Source organism: Leptodactylus fuscus, chromosome 5 (genome assembly GCF_031893055.1).
Source record: "Leptodactylus fuscus isolate aLepFus1 chromosome 5, aLepFus1.hap2, whole genome shotgun sequence".
Classification (NCBI taxonomy): domain Eukaryota; kingdom Metazoa; phylum Chordata; class Amphibia; order Anura; family Leptodactylidae; genus Leptodactylus; species Leptodactylus fuscus.
Window position 1 is genome coordinate 23,138,512 of NC_134269.1, and position 15,717 is coordinate 23,154,228.

Below are 15,717 nucleotides of genomic sequence, written 5' to 3' on the forward strand. Positions count from 1 at the left end.
GATAATACACACAGTGATGTCACAGTACAGGGATAATACACACAGTGATGTCACAGTACAGGGATAATACACACAGTGATGTCACAGTACAGGATAATACACACAGTGATGTCACAGTACAGGGATAATACACTCAGTGATGTCACAGTACAGGGATAATACACACAGTGATGTCACAGTACAGAGATAATACACACAGTGATGTCACAGTACAGGATAATACACACAGTGATGTCACAGTACAGAGATAATACACACAGTGATGTCACAGTACAGGGATAATACACACAGTGATGTCACAGTACAGAGATAATACACACAGTGATGTCACAGTACAGGGATAATACACACAGTGATGTCACAGTACAGGGATAATACACACAGTGATGTCACAGTACAGAGATAATACACACAGTGATGTCACAGTACAGGGATAATACACACAGTGATGTCACAGTACAGGGATAATACACACAGTGATGTCACAGTACAGGATAATACACACAGTGATGTCACAGTACAGGGATAATACACACAGTGATGTCACAGTACAGAGATAATACACACAGTGATGTCACAGTACAGAGATAATACACACAGTGATGTCACAGTACAGAGGTAATACACACAGTGATGTCACAGTACAGGGATAATACAGTGATGTCACAGTACAGAGATAATACACACAGTGATGTCACAGTACAGAGATAATACACACAGTGATGTCACAGTACAGGATAATACACACAGTGATGTCACAGTACAGGATAATACACACAGTGATGTCACAGTACAGGGATAATACACACAGTGATGTCACAGTACAGAGATAATACACACAGTGATGTCACAGTACAGGGATAATACACACAGTGATGTCACAGTACAGGGATAATACACACAGTGATGTCACAGTACAGGGATAATACACACAGTGATGTCACAGTACAGAGGTAATACACACAGTGATGTCACAGTACAGGGATAATACAGTGATGTCACAGTACAGAGATAATACACACAGTGATGTCACAGTACAGAGATAATACACACAGTGATGTCACAGTACAGGATAATACACACAGTGATGTCACAGTACAGGATAATACACACAGTGATGTCACAGTACAGGGATAATACACACAGTGATGTCACAGTACAGGGATAATACACACAGTGATGTCACAGTACAGAGATAATACACACAGTGATGTCACAGTACAGGGATAATACACACAGTGATGTCACAGTACAGGGATAATACACACAGTGATGTCACAGTGCAGAGATAATACACACAGTGATGTCACAGTACAGAATAATACACACAGTGATGTCACAGTACAAGGATAATACACACAGTGATGTCACAGTACAGAGATAATACACACAGTGATGTCACAGTACAGAATAATACACACAGTGATGTCACAGTACAGAATAATACACACAGTGATGTCACAGTGATAATAATCCTATTAATATTATAAATGTGAAAGTTTGTGGGTTTGTGAGTTTGGATGTTCGGATGTTTGTTCCTCAATCACGCAAAACCCGCTCGACCGATTTGGCAGAAAGTTTCCACAAACATAGTTAATACACCCGATTGCGCAATAGGCTACTTTTCGTCACAATAGCGCACATACGTTTGTGCCAGGACTTCCACAAATCCCAAACTCACACCACCATCTCTGCAATCTCACACACTTTGGACCATAGCAAGCACCAAAATTCATATTGCCCTCTGCAGCCTCGCCCCTAACCCCACACAATCTCATATACATATACTTTACCACTTTGCCCCTCACCTTACCGATACTCCAGGAGGCGCTCTTTAACGCTCCGGAGCAGCCATGTTTGCCGACCCCCACCGCTCTGACAATCCGCGACACCGCCCACCCATGTCAATACCCCTAGGAGGTCTAATAAATGCAAAAAAAAAAAGTTTACAAAAAAGGAAAAAAAAATATAAAAACAAATAAAAAGGATTAAAAATTCAAATCACCCCCCTTTCCCTAGAACACATATAAAAGTAGTTAAAAACTGTGAAACACATACATGTTAGGTATCCCCGCGTCCGAAATTGCCCGCTCTACAAAGCTATACAAATATTTTTCCTGTTCGGTAAACGCCGTAGCAGGAAAAATGGTCAAAAGTGCCAAACCGCTGTTTTTTCACGGTTTTGATTCTGATAAAAATTTGAATAAAAAGTGATCAAAGCAATAACATTTCCCGAAAATGGTAGAACTAAAAAGTACACCCGACCCCGCAAAAAAAGACGCCCTATGCATCCCCGTACACGCACGTATAAAAAAGTTACGGCTGTCGGAATATGGCGACTTTTCAAAAAAAAATTTTTTAACACAGTTTTGGATTTTTTTAAGGGGTCAAAATGTAAATAAAACCATATAAATTTGGTATCCCTGGAATCGTAACAAAACACAGAATACAGGGGACAGGTCATTTTGGTTGCACAGTGAACGCCGTAAAACCAAAGCCCGTAAGAAAGTCGTAGAAATGCATTTTTTCTTCAAATCCACCCCATTCTGAATTTTTTCCCTGCTTCCCAGTACATTATATAGAATAAATAATGGTGGCACCATGAAGAAAAATTTGACCCAGGAAAAATTACGACCTCATATGGCTCTGGGAGCGGAGAAATAAAAAAGTTATGGGGTTTAGAAGGAGGGGAGTCAAAAACGAAAATCAAAAAATGCCATCGGTGGGAAAGGGTTAACTTCAAATACTTCTGTCCCAAAGTCACTATGTAAAGTTTCTCACAACACCGTATATATAGCAGCTCAAATACAAAGTAACTTCAACACAAAAGTCTCACGTATTCTCTGAATTACAGCAAAAACAAGATACAAAGTTACATTTCATATCCCATACCTTATACACAGTACGAAAACCTTACCCGCGCCTGTATATACCCACTGCTACAATCACCGCAGACGAAGTCGCGGGTACCAGCTAGTAATAATAATAAGTACATTGATGTCATAGTACATGATATGAGAAGTAATGACGCACATAGAAGCGCTGACCAAGGGACTCCATCGTAAAAAATTAGTTAGGCCATAGCTGGTTTTCATCATCATCACTAGCTGCGTATATGTCTTGGTAAGGACAATAACTCTTTTTATTTGTGGGTCCCATGGCACTTGTTATATTTGCCACCCTTGTAGTTACTCCCTATGTTCATCCAATCCTTGTCTGAGGGTGCAGGTGCCATTCCACTACTGAGCATTCATTTTGGGTCTTGTTCACATTCATGTTGTAGATTCCTATCACTGGTGGTATTTCGGTATATGAGCAGAGATATAACATGACAGGTAAGCTTCACCTGTTGTTATTGTAATAATTTATATAACACATGAAGGCGGTGAAGACCTTTGACCCTTGAGGCAGTGAAGAGGTTAAAAGGGACAGTCGTCAGGAAAATACTCTGTCACGTGGTGCTGTGATAATCCGGGATCTCTAGCAGAGGAGGGTTGGCAGCTCACTGAGAACAAGGCACAATGGCTAATGACAGCAAGAAGACTGTCCTTATAACAGGGTGCTCATCGGGCATCGGCCTGAAGATTGCAGTGCAGCTGGCAAAGGACCCCCGGCAGCGTTACCACGGTAAGCAATGATAGGGGGCACTTAGCTAATGACTTAGCCCGAAACTTACATAGAGTCCCATAAACATGTTATGTGGCGTGATAGGAAGAGATAGAGCGAGAGGTTATCAGAGGTCATAGTCAGGATCGAGAGGTCACACTGAGTCGGCCCGAGAATACGAGAGAATTCATATACATCTAATGGCTGCCTATATTATAACCAGGACTGCAAATGGTTCACATTGTGGCCCCTTTAGCGAAAGTAGTTAGTAGTTCAAGAGAGTCCACCACCACTACTACCAGCAAAACTAGGTGACACAACGGCACCGAACACAGTAGAAGGAAGAGTATGCTACTACTATGCCTTATCCTAGAAATAGTTATACCGGGTATCTAGTAGGTTGTGGTTAAAGAGAGTCCACCACCACTACTACTGCCACCAAAACTAGGTGACACAACGGCACCAAACACAGTAGAAGGAAGAGGATGTTACTACTATGCCTTATCCTAGAAATAGTTATACCGGGTATCTAGTAGGTTGTGGTTAAAGAGAGTCCACCACCACTACTACTGCCACCAAAACTAGGTGACACAACGGCACCAAACACAGTAGAAGGAAGAGGATGTTACTACTATGCCTTATCCTAGAAATAGTTATACCGGGTATCTAGTAGGTAGTACTTCAAGAGAGTCCACCACCACTACTACTGCCACCAAAACTAGGTGACACAACGGCACCAAACACAGTAGAGGGAAGAGGATGCGACCACTATGCCTTATCCTAGAAATAGTTATAGTGGGTACCTAGTAAGTAGTGGTTAAAGAGAGTCCACCATCACTACTACACCAAAACTAGGTGATACAACGTCACCGAACACAGTAGAGGGAAGAGGATGTTACTACTATGCCTTATCCTAGAAATAGTTATACTGGGTACCTAGTAAGTAGTGGTTAAAGAGAGTCCACCACTACCACCAAAACTAGGTGACACAACGGCACCGAACAAAGTAGAAGGAAGAGTATGCTACTACTATGCCTTATCCTAGAAATACTGTGTTTCCCCGAAAATAAGGCAGTGTCTTATATTAAATTTTGGTTCTAAAGATATGCTATGTCTTATTTTCAGGGGATGTCTTATTTTATTTTTGTGTGCTGCTGTCACCACTGCGCTACACTGAGATGTGCTTGCTGCGCAAAGACTGTATGAAGAAAAACATTGCAGCCGGCTGAACGCTGTGTGTGCTGTGCACAGGTATGCTGGCTGCTGCCGCTGCTGTGATACCGCACATTGTATCCACTGTTCCTGCTTCTGTGGGATGAGCTGGGAGAGTGGACCCCCCGCCACATATGATGCTTAGTGTATGCACAGCATCTCCCAGCTCACCGTACAGCAGCAGGAACAGTGGATACAACGTGCGGTATCACAGCAGCGGCAGCAGCTGGCATACCCGTGCACAGCGCACACAGCGTTCAGCCGGCGGCAATGTTTTTCTTCATACAGTCTTTGCACAGAAATATTATTATTATTGGGGGGATGTCTTACTTTCGGGGGGTGCCTTATATTTGGCAACTCAACAAAACCTTGGTTATGTCTTACTTTTGGGGGATGACTTATTTTCGGGGAAACAGGGTAGTTATACCGGGTACCTAGTAGGTAGTGGTTAAAGAGAGTCCACCACCACTACTACCACCAAAACTAGGTGACACAACGGCACCAAACAAAGTAGAAGGAAGAGGATACTACTACTATGCCTTATCTAAACAATAGCTATAGGGGATATCTAGTATGTAGTACTTCAAGAGAGTCCACCACTACTACTACCACCAACAATTGGTGATACAACAGCACCGAACACAGTAGAGGGAAAAGGATGTTGCCACCATGCCTTATCTTAGCAATAGTTATGCAGGTATCTAGTAGGTAGTACTTCAAGAGAGTCCACCACTAGTATTACGACTAAAAATAGGTGATAAAAAAGGGGTATAAAAAGGCACCGAACAAAGAAGAGGGAAGAGGATGTTACTACAATGTCTTATCATAGCCCTAGTCATACAGGGTATCTTGTATGTAGTCGTTTGAGAGAGTCACCACCACTACTATGACTAAAAATAGGGGATACAACAGGGGTGTAAAATGGCACTAAACAAAGTAGAGGTAAGAGGATGCGACCACTAGGCTTTATCTTAGCCCTAGTCATACAGGGTATCTTGTATGTAGTCGTTTGAGAGAGTCACCACCACTACTATGACCAAAAATAAGTAATACAACAGGGGTGTAAAATGGCACTAAACAAAGTAGAGGTAAGAGGATGCGACCACTAGGCCTTATCTTAGCCCTAGTCATACAGGGTATCTTGTATATAGTCGTTTCAGAGCGTCGCCACCATTACTATGACCAAAAATAAGTAATACAACAGGGGTGTAAAATTGCAACAAACAAAGTAGAGGTAAGAGGATGCGACCACTAGGCCTTATCTTAGTCCTAGACATACAGGATATCTCGTATTTAGTAGTTCAAGAGAGTCCATCGCTAGTACTATGACCAACAATAGGGGAAATAACAGTGGTGTAAAACAAAGTAGAGAGAAGAGGAAGCTACCGCTATTCCTTATCTGAACCCTAAAGAAACAGGATACCTATTATGTAGTAGTTTGAGAGAGTCCATCACTACTAATTTTACCAAAAATAGGTGATAACACAAGGGTGTAAAAATGGCACCCAACAAAGTAGAGGGAAGGGCGTGCTACTTCAATGTCTTTTTGCCTTTCTCTGCATCAACACTGTAGGGTTTTAGGTTGGACTTGAAGGAACTGGGTCTTCATCCAACCTCATCTACTATGTGAAGAAGATACTACTACTATTTCTTATCTCAACTCTAGCCATACAGGGTATCGGCCCCTTGTCCTGGAGCAAGGGGCTATTGAGGCATATCTTTAGGGACTGTAGAGGTAGCAGTTGCTCCCGGGCCCATCACTGGTCCATCACTACTACTGCGACCAAAAATAGGTAACACAACAAGGGCTTAAAACCGGCACAGAACAAAGTAGAGGGAAGAGGATGCTACCACTAGGCCTTATCTTAACCCCAAATCCAGATAAGGGTGACTTGTCCTACAATTTCACCCTAGTACATCCTAACAAATTTCCCGTCCTGACACTTCTGATGCGTCAGAACAGGAGACTCATCAAGGGGTTCAACCCAAAAATAGTAGATGAAGTCAGATACAGGATTATGATCCCCAAAACACTATATACCATCTGTTCCCAATCATTGCCCAATGTAAAAAGTCACCTATAACATGACAAATGAGCAATTACTCATTGTGTCCTATATTACGCGACATAGGGGGGTAGAAATGATTTAGGTCAATCACAAAGTACAAACACAAAGTATTTTGTGAAAATCCCAATGCCATCCATCATCGTATCGGCACTGTCACCCTGAGCATTGTGGTGTTTTGTTTATCCAAATACGTTCAGTTATTCCACAGATATAAGCCCTTATAGTATTGATATTGATTGTTTCTCTAGCGGTCTCTGTCTGCTGTTTGTCATGTAGTGTTACCACCCACTTGTCTACTATATCCTATCTACATAAACACTAGAAGGGCTTATAACTTTGGAACAGCTGAACAGATTTCAATAAGCAAAACACCACAATGCTCAGTGTGTCGGTGCTGATCAGATGTATGACATTGGACTTTTCACATCTGGTGACAGATCCTTTTTTATTAAGGTGTTGTGTTCTCTGGTCGGGCAAATGTACAAACTACACACAGGACTGGCACATTTGGAGCTCATATAAGTAAATTATTAACAATTTATTTAGTAACTTGATATACTGAACACTATGCCTGCTTATTAACGGAGACATAAATTAGATTAACATGGCTGCTATCTTCCAGAGACAGCACCACTCTTTTATATTGTCTACAGCTAAGCTACATTCACCTGATTATTTACTCTTTACAGAAAACAGTGCTGTGACTTCCTGCTGTGAGAGGGGCTGAGATTACGTTTTTTTTCCCAAAAAAAGCCACATTAAAACTTTATTTTCTATCATATGAGCACAAGAGTGTTTTAAATAGACTCAAAATAGTATAAATAACACAAATTCTAAAAAATACAAACCTCTCTCCAACCGCTGTATTGAGCTGGTTTCTACATCACCCTAGTCTTGAGGATTCTCCATCTTTACATTTCATAATCTGTGCTGGTCTTTACTTTACCTTATGGTGGCCCATCGCAAGTGGTTGGCTGAGTAGACATCTCTACACTAGAGGTGGGTGTAAAAAATTTGGATTCGATCAGCATATTCCAAATGATTTGGGTTCATCCCATAACTTTGGGGGTTTATTACCCACAAACCGGTGGCCATCGGTCTCTGATGACCTCCTCGGTGACGTCAAGTGCCAGAGTCACTGCTGAGGCCTGTGATGACCCCGGGCGCATAACATAACCAGGAGGAAGTTTTGTAATAACCATAGTCAGCCCCAGACACTGACCTTTTGCTCCGAGCAAATCTGCTTATTCTTAAGACTTATTCCCTCCGATCATGAAGCCTCTTAAAGTGCCATATGACTACTAACTAATACCCACTGATAGCTTGCGGGATGAGGTGAGGTGTTTTGTAATGCAAACCGATAAATCTTTATTTCTAATTCCTGGCGGGGTGTAAAACCTAACAGCGTAATGATTGTTGGCCTAGGTGAGACAGAAAGGATAAGACCTCAGCTAAGGAGATCAGTGTAGGATAGTTGGGTCCAATTATGTTGGCTCCAAAGTCAAAAGAAGAACATCTTCATCCTTCCCGCCATCCCAAATGGGCAATGCAAAGGTATTGGGTCAAAATTCTGAGATCTTAGAATTTTGCCTCAACGTGACATCAAATCAAAAGTTCAAAAAATTTGACAGTCCACCGACATGGCTAACCTAAAGCCCCTGCTCTATCTACAGTGTTTGCCACCATGAGGGACCTCAAAAAGAGTGGTAAGTTGGAAGAAGAAGCTGGTGAGTCCCTCAACAAGACCCTGGAAATCAGACAACTGGACGTTACCAAAGATGATTCGGTGAAGAAGTGCATATCGGAGCTGCCTGGTCAGACAGTGGACATCTTGTGTAAGTGGTCCATACATGGAGTTACAATTGATTTGTTATAACTCTTGATGGAGATATAATGTACGTTGTTGATTCGCAGTGAACAATGCTGGCATTGGCCAGGTTGGTCCACTCGAAAGCATCTCAATGGATGACATGAGGAAAATCTTCGAGACAAACTTTTTTGGGGTGGTGCACTTGGTCAAAGAATTCCTCCCTTCCATGAAGAAGAGAAGAAGTGGTCATATTGTGGTTATAAGCAGTGTCATGGGACTACAAGGTGAGTAGTTTACTATACTGACACCGTGTAATGCCTCATTCTGCCTATAGTGGTGCTGTTGGGAAACTGAACACTTGTTGGTGGAGCCTCCCACAGATTACAGTCGATTGCTGTTGGTTCTAACATCAGGACAGCCCTAGGATAAGCTTATTGTCCAAGGAATCTTAGAAGAATAAGGGACTGTCCGAAGCAGAAAACCTTCTTAATATATGTAGGACACTTGAAATGTTTTTTCTTTTATTACACAGGCATCGTGTTTAATGACGTCTACGCGGCATCAAAGTTTGCAATCGAAGGATTCTTTGAAAGTCTGGCCGTTCAGCTCTTAAAGTTTAATATCTTGTGAGTATGACATACCTCCCAACGTTCAGAGGACTGAAAGGGGGACAAAATCTGGGTATCGTAAGCCATGCCTCAAACTCCACCCCACTTGGCCCCACCCATTCCCAACCATGTCCCTTTGCGCCTGTACACAGTATAACACCCCTTTTGTTACCCCAACATGGTATCATACCGCCCTTCCGGCCCTGCATTATAGTATCCCTCTTATTATGGCCGGAGCAATAGAATGCCCCCCTCATTGTAGCCTCCACAGTATAATGCCCCCCCTGATTATAGCCTCCACATTATAATGCCTCCCTCATTATAGCCTCCACAGTATAATGCCCCCCTCATTATAGCCTCCACAGTATAATGCCCCCCTCATTATAGCCTCCACAGTATAATGCCCCCCTCATTATAGCCTCCACAGTATAATGCCCCCCTCATTATAGCCTCCACAGTATAATGCCCCCCTCATTATAGCCTCCACAGTATAATGTCCCCCTCATTATAGCCTCCACAGTATAATGCCCCCTCATTATAGCCTCCACAGTATAATGCCCCCCTCATTATAGCCTCCACAGTATAATGCCCCCCTCATTATAGCCTCCACAGTATAATGCCCCCCTCATTATAGCCTCCACAGTATAATGCCCCCTTCATTATAGCCTCCACAGTATAATGCCCCCTTCATAATAGCCTCCACAGTATAATGCCCCCTTCATAATAGCCTCCACAGTATAATGCCCCCTCATTATAGCCTCCACAGTATAATGTCCCCTTCATTATAGCCTCCACAGTATAATGTCCCCTTCATTATAGCCTCCACAGTATAATGCCCCCTCATTATAGCCTCCACAGTATAATGTCCCCTTCATTATAGCCTCCACAGTATAATGCCCCCTTCGTTATAGCCTCCACAGTATAATGCCCCCCTCATTATGGCTCCCACATTATAATGTCCCCCTCCAAGTGGTTCCCACAGTATACTGTCTGCCTCCATAGTATAATATCCCCCTCATTATGCCTCCCAAATATAATATCATCATCCAAGTGGCCCCCAACAGTATAATGTCTGCCTCCGCAGTACAATATCCCCCTCGTTTTTTTCCCCCCACAGTATAATATTCCCCTCTAAGTGGCTCCCACAGTATAATGTCTGCCTCCACAGGATAATGCTCCACCCATTATGTCCTCCCACGTATAACATCACCCTGCAAGTGGCCCCAACAATATAATGTCTGCCTTCACAGTTAAATGTTGCCGTCATTATTTCCCCCACAGTATAATGTTCTCCTCTCAGTGGTCCACCATATGTCTGCCTCCCCAATACAATCCCCCTTATTATTTCTCCCACAGTATAATGCTCTCCTCCAAGTGCTTCTCCCAGTATAATGTCTGCCTCCACAGTATAATGCCCCTCTCATTTCATTCCCCCACAGTATAATGTCCTCCTCCATATGTCTCCCACAATATAATTTTCTCCACTATGTGAGTATAATGGCCCCTTCTGTATCACCCTTACATTATAATGTCCATGTGGGCTTCACAAAGAATTCCCCCAAAAAATCTGCAGAATTATGAATGCTGCTGTGGAGTATAATACAGTCTACGCAATACAATGTATCTACAAAGTCATGGAACGTTCCATGTAGAGGATATCTATAGATATGTACAATAATGGACACGTTTTGGTGGTACGGCGTGATATAACCCACTCTCTATATGGTCAGTGTTTCTTTAATAGAGCCCGGACCCGTGAACACAGAGTTTGAGATGAAGTTGATGGAAGAAGTGGCTCGCTCAGACTTTCCTGGAGCTGACGCCGAGACGATAAGATACTTCAAGGACGTTTACCTCCCTAGCGCACACGAGATCTTCGTTACCATGGGACAGACACCGGAGGCCGTAGCGAAGGTCAGTAAGAATTAGTTTCCTTCAGTAATTTTCCTTCCAGTCCTTCAGTCCTTGTTGTTTGTTCTTGGCCTCCTTTGTGTAGCCAATGATCTTTCCTTAACCAGCGGGGGCCCACAGTAATCCCTTTAACACTGGACCAATACTCAAATTTTGGAGTCATCCACCTCTCCAGGAACCCAATTTGACTTATTGTTGATACCCGTGTATCCAACAAGTTCATCCTATAGGTTCTGAGTAGAGATGAGCGAGTAGTATTCAATCGAGTAGGTATTCGAAATACTCGTACTCGATCGAGTACCACTCGCTATTCGAATGGAAAAGTTTGATGCAGAACTAGCGTTGATTGGCCGAATGCTATACAGTCGGCCAATCAACGCTGGTTCTTCTCCATGCAGCGTCCCCGCGGCGTCTTCCGGCTCTGAATTCACTCTGCCAGACATTGGGCCTGGGCAGAGCCGACTGCGCATGCCTGCACTACAAGAAAATGGCCGCTTTGACTGTAAGCAGTCATTTTCTTGTAGTGCGGGCATGCACAGTCGGCTCTGCCCAGGCCCGATGCCTGGCAGAGTGAATTCAGAGCCGGAAGACGCCACGGGGACCCTGCACGGAGAAGACTTCTCGGAGAATCCAGCCCGACCCTCACTCGTGGACTTGGTAAGTTCAATTTGATCGAATGTTGTCTACCCCTGAAACGAGCATTTTCCCCCATAGACTATAATAGGATTCGATATTCGATTCGAGTAGTCGAATATTGAGGGGCTACTCGAAACGAATATCAAATATCGAATATTTCACTGTTCGCTCATCTCTAGTTCTGAGATTTGACCCCTTAAGGAACTGTAACCAAGATGTGTCTCTTAAATTATTCTAATTTGAGCCCTGTCAAATTTACGAGACTCAAGCATTGAAATATTCAGTCTTCAGTAATAAAGGTGGGCGAACTGGTTCGGATCGAAACAGAATCAACCCAAATTTTTCAAAAGTCACCCACAAATCACTTGAAGTGAAGAAACCCCAGAGTATAATAAGTGGATCACCTGGGGATGTGCTGAAATACAATAAGTAGTTGTCAGTGGCACCCCATAATGGTGGGTAGAGAGGTAGGTACCGAGCCGTAGACAATAGAAAAATAACCTTGCACTCCATATGGTTGTAGTTGATGCTGCTTAAAGGGGTTGTCCAGGATAAACCAAGAAAGATTAAAAAAATACAAAAAACCCCCAAAAACATACTCACCAATCCCCACTACTCCGTTGTCTCCCACCACAGTCCAGCTCTTCTGCTTCCTGAGTCTTGTTCCAGCAGAGGTCCTCACCGCATGTGACCTTTGAGGCCAAGAAAGTAAGGACACATCCCAGTTCCTTTCCTCTGGTTGGACGGTTAAACTGGTTCTTGTAAGGCAAGAAAAAAACCTGTGTCCTTAAGGGTTAAATAAGTAGGTGCAAGACTTTCGTCCAAGACTGTAACCTCCTCGAAACAATAGACTAAATTCAGAGGAGCTAAGAACAGGATCTTGGCGGCCTACACTGCCCCGGAGGCCGTAACTAAAACCGTTTCTCAGCACAAGTTGTGGTTATGGGATGACACATCATAAAAAACTTTGTAGGAAAGCCCCTTTAAAGAACAATGCCTCCAAGATCACTATTACCCAATCTCCCCAATATATGGGTACACAGAGTCCCAACAAAAAGTGAGAACTGATGTTTTTGTGCCAAAGGATGAGCTAGAGTTGTACTTGACTATTAAAACCAATGGTCAAATTTGGAAGAAATTTTTGGGTTTCCTATTTTTTCTTTGTCTCGATCAACACAAGATACAAAAAATAGGGTAAGGTTTTGAGACTTTTTGAATCTGAACAAGGTGCAAGGTCTATTTTTTAACCTTTTATTCCTTGCAGGCCACAGTGAAGGTGATAGGGATGGAGCAGCCGGTTTTCCGTCATCAGACGAACGTCCTTTACACCCCGCTCACGGCTCTGAAATACGCAGACAACAGTGGAAACCTCTCCGTTAGGACCTTCTACAATCTCATCTTCAACTATGGCTCCCTCTTCCATTGTAGCCTCAACCTCTTGAAGTGTATCACTTGCAATTGTTTCCGACGGAGAGTCATGCCGGTGTGAAAATTGGTTTGGCATTTAAAGGGTGTGTATACTTCTGCAAAAACAGGCTTCAAAAAATTTCTCAAAAATTAATAAGCAACTTAATACATAGGCTTAAGCAGAGCCTAAGATTTTGTGTCCTCAACTTCTAAGAAATTTTTGAAAGAGGCTTTTTGCTAAGACAATTTTTTTTACTTTAGAGGTATTCAGTGATTGCAAAAGTATATACGCCCTTTAACAGGTAAACGGGCTGTAGGTCTAACATAGGAGTATTGCCGGCTATGAGATTTAAGAATCGTAGCGATCAAGGTTGAGGAGGTCTACTTGTAGACATCTTATCCTAATATTGTAGTGTGTCATTTTTAGGGAGTGGGCCGATGGGGTCGTTGGTAAATCAGTCATTGTCCACAATGTCTAAGGCGTCTACAGTGAACAACCAAATGGAAACCTGACCCATCACCAAATTTAAAGACTGTACAAGCCTTTGTTAAAAGGGAGCCATTTTGTTGAAACCTCGAGGAAAGGTTTCATTTCATCACCAAAGAAAGCCAGACTTCTCACCCACAACTAGGAGTGTGGCTATAGAGGGTGCGGGGGGTAACAATTGTACCTAGACCCTAGTGTCTGTGATGGCCCAAAGGTCCTTCTGCTATATGGGAAGACACTAGTGTAAATGTCACATGGTATTGTTGGTAGAACCCTGCACAGATTTGGCATTAGGGCCCAAAAAGCTTTACATTTGTCTGTGGTCAACAGATAGTGGGCCCAAAAAGGGGAATCTCCTCTATGATGGCCTGAATACGACCAGGGGCTGTAAATTTTTGAGAATTTATTTAAAGGGACATTTTTTGAAAAAGAACATTTAAAGGGAACGTGTAGTTTGCAAATGGTCACTAGGCCAAAAACTTCCCATATGGGCCTATGTGGGTAAGGTGTTATAATGATCAAAAATTATAATAAGCAGATATTAGAAATGATCCTCATAATAAGGAGTAGAGATGAGTGAGTAGTATTCGATTGATACTACGCTATTTGAATGGAAAAGTTCGATGCAGAACCAGCATTGATTGGCCGAATGCTATACAGTCGGCCAATCAACGCTGGTTCTTCTCCTACCTTTAGAAGTCTTCTCCTTGCAGCTTCCCCGCGGCATCTTCCGGCTCTGAATTCACTCTGCCAGGCATCGGGCCTAGGCAGAGCCGAGTGCGCATGTCTGCTTGTAGTGCGGGCGTGCGCAGTCGGCTCTACCCAGGCCCGATGCCTGGCAGAGTGAATTCAGAGCCGGAAGACGCCGCGGGGACGCTGCACGGAGAAGACTTCTCGGAGGATCCAGCCTGACCCTCACTCATGGACTTGGTAAGTATAATTTGATCGAACGTTGCCTACCCCTGAAACGAGCATTTACCCCCCATAGACTATAATAGGGTTCGATATTCGATTTGAGTATTAAAATATTGAGGGGCTACTTGAAACGAATATAGAATATCGAACATTTTACTGTTCGCTCATCTCTAATAAGGAGCATTAAAAATTTCAAGTATTAAAATAGGCAAAAGTATTAAAATAAAAATAATAAGAAAAAAAATCCCAACTTTTTGAATTCAAAAATCCAAAAAAGTTCCTTTTATTACAGTTCTCAAAAGTTATAATAAGTAGTGATTAGAAGTGATAACATGCTATAATAAGGGGTATTATAATTTTCAAGTATTAAAATAAGCATGTCTTATAATCAGAATAAGAAAAAAACAAAAACAACTTTTTGAATCCAAAAAGTTGCGGTATGGGCGAAGAAGTATTATAATTGTCAAAAGTTATCCTAAGTAGGGATTAGAAACGATCAAATGCTATAATAAGGAGTATTATAACTAGCAAGTATTAACATGAGCGTGTCTTATTATCGGAATTAAAATATTAAATCCAACTTTTTGAATCCAAAAAGTATTAAAATTGTCGATAGTTATAACAAGCAGGTATTAGAAATGATCAATAATATAATAAGAAGTATTATAACTAGGGGGTATTACACAAGTCTGAATAAAAAAATAAAGCCGAAATTTTTTTGTATAATATATACTGTATATTCCGTATGCAATATAGGATTCAAAAATTCAGATTACGGGGTGAACACTCATCAGTAAGGAGGGAGAGATTGTTCCGATTGATTAGGAATCTTTTAGTAACTTTTTGTTTAACAAATTTTTGATGGATTGAGCTCCACCTATTATGACTCTACAGCTGCACACAATGATAGTGACACCTTCGGGCATAAAAGGGTACTGCACACTAAATGTGACCATAGACCCAAAAATTAAACCATCCAACTGTACCATTGTTTTTGGTAATTGTTAAGGCTTTTATATGTCCATCAATGTTGTCTATATAATATAAGTGAAATTT

General features: G+C 42.2%; 1 protein-coding gene across 1 annotated transcript; it reads left to right on the top strand.

Moving 5' to 3' along the window:
• Positions 1 to 3,460: 3,460 nt before the first annotated feature.
• On the top strand, positions 3,461 to 14,380 carry RDH8 (retinol dehydrogenase 8). Its single transcript, XM_075272624.1, has 6 exons — positions 3,461 to 3,627; positions 8,561 to 8,722; positions 8,802 to 8,981; positions 9,230 to 9,323; positions 11,036 to 11,219; positions 13,117 to 14,380. Exons 1-6 carry the CDS (start codon positions 3,522 to 3,524, stop codon positions 13,339 to 13,341), a joined length of 951 nt encoding a protein of 316 aa, XP_075128725.1. The 5' UTR covers positions 3,461 to 3,521; the 3' UTR covers positions 13,342 to 14,380.
• Positions 14,381 to 15,717: the final 1,337 nt, after the last annotated feature.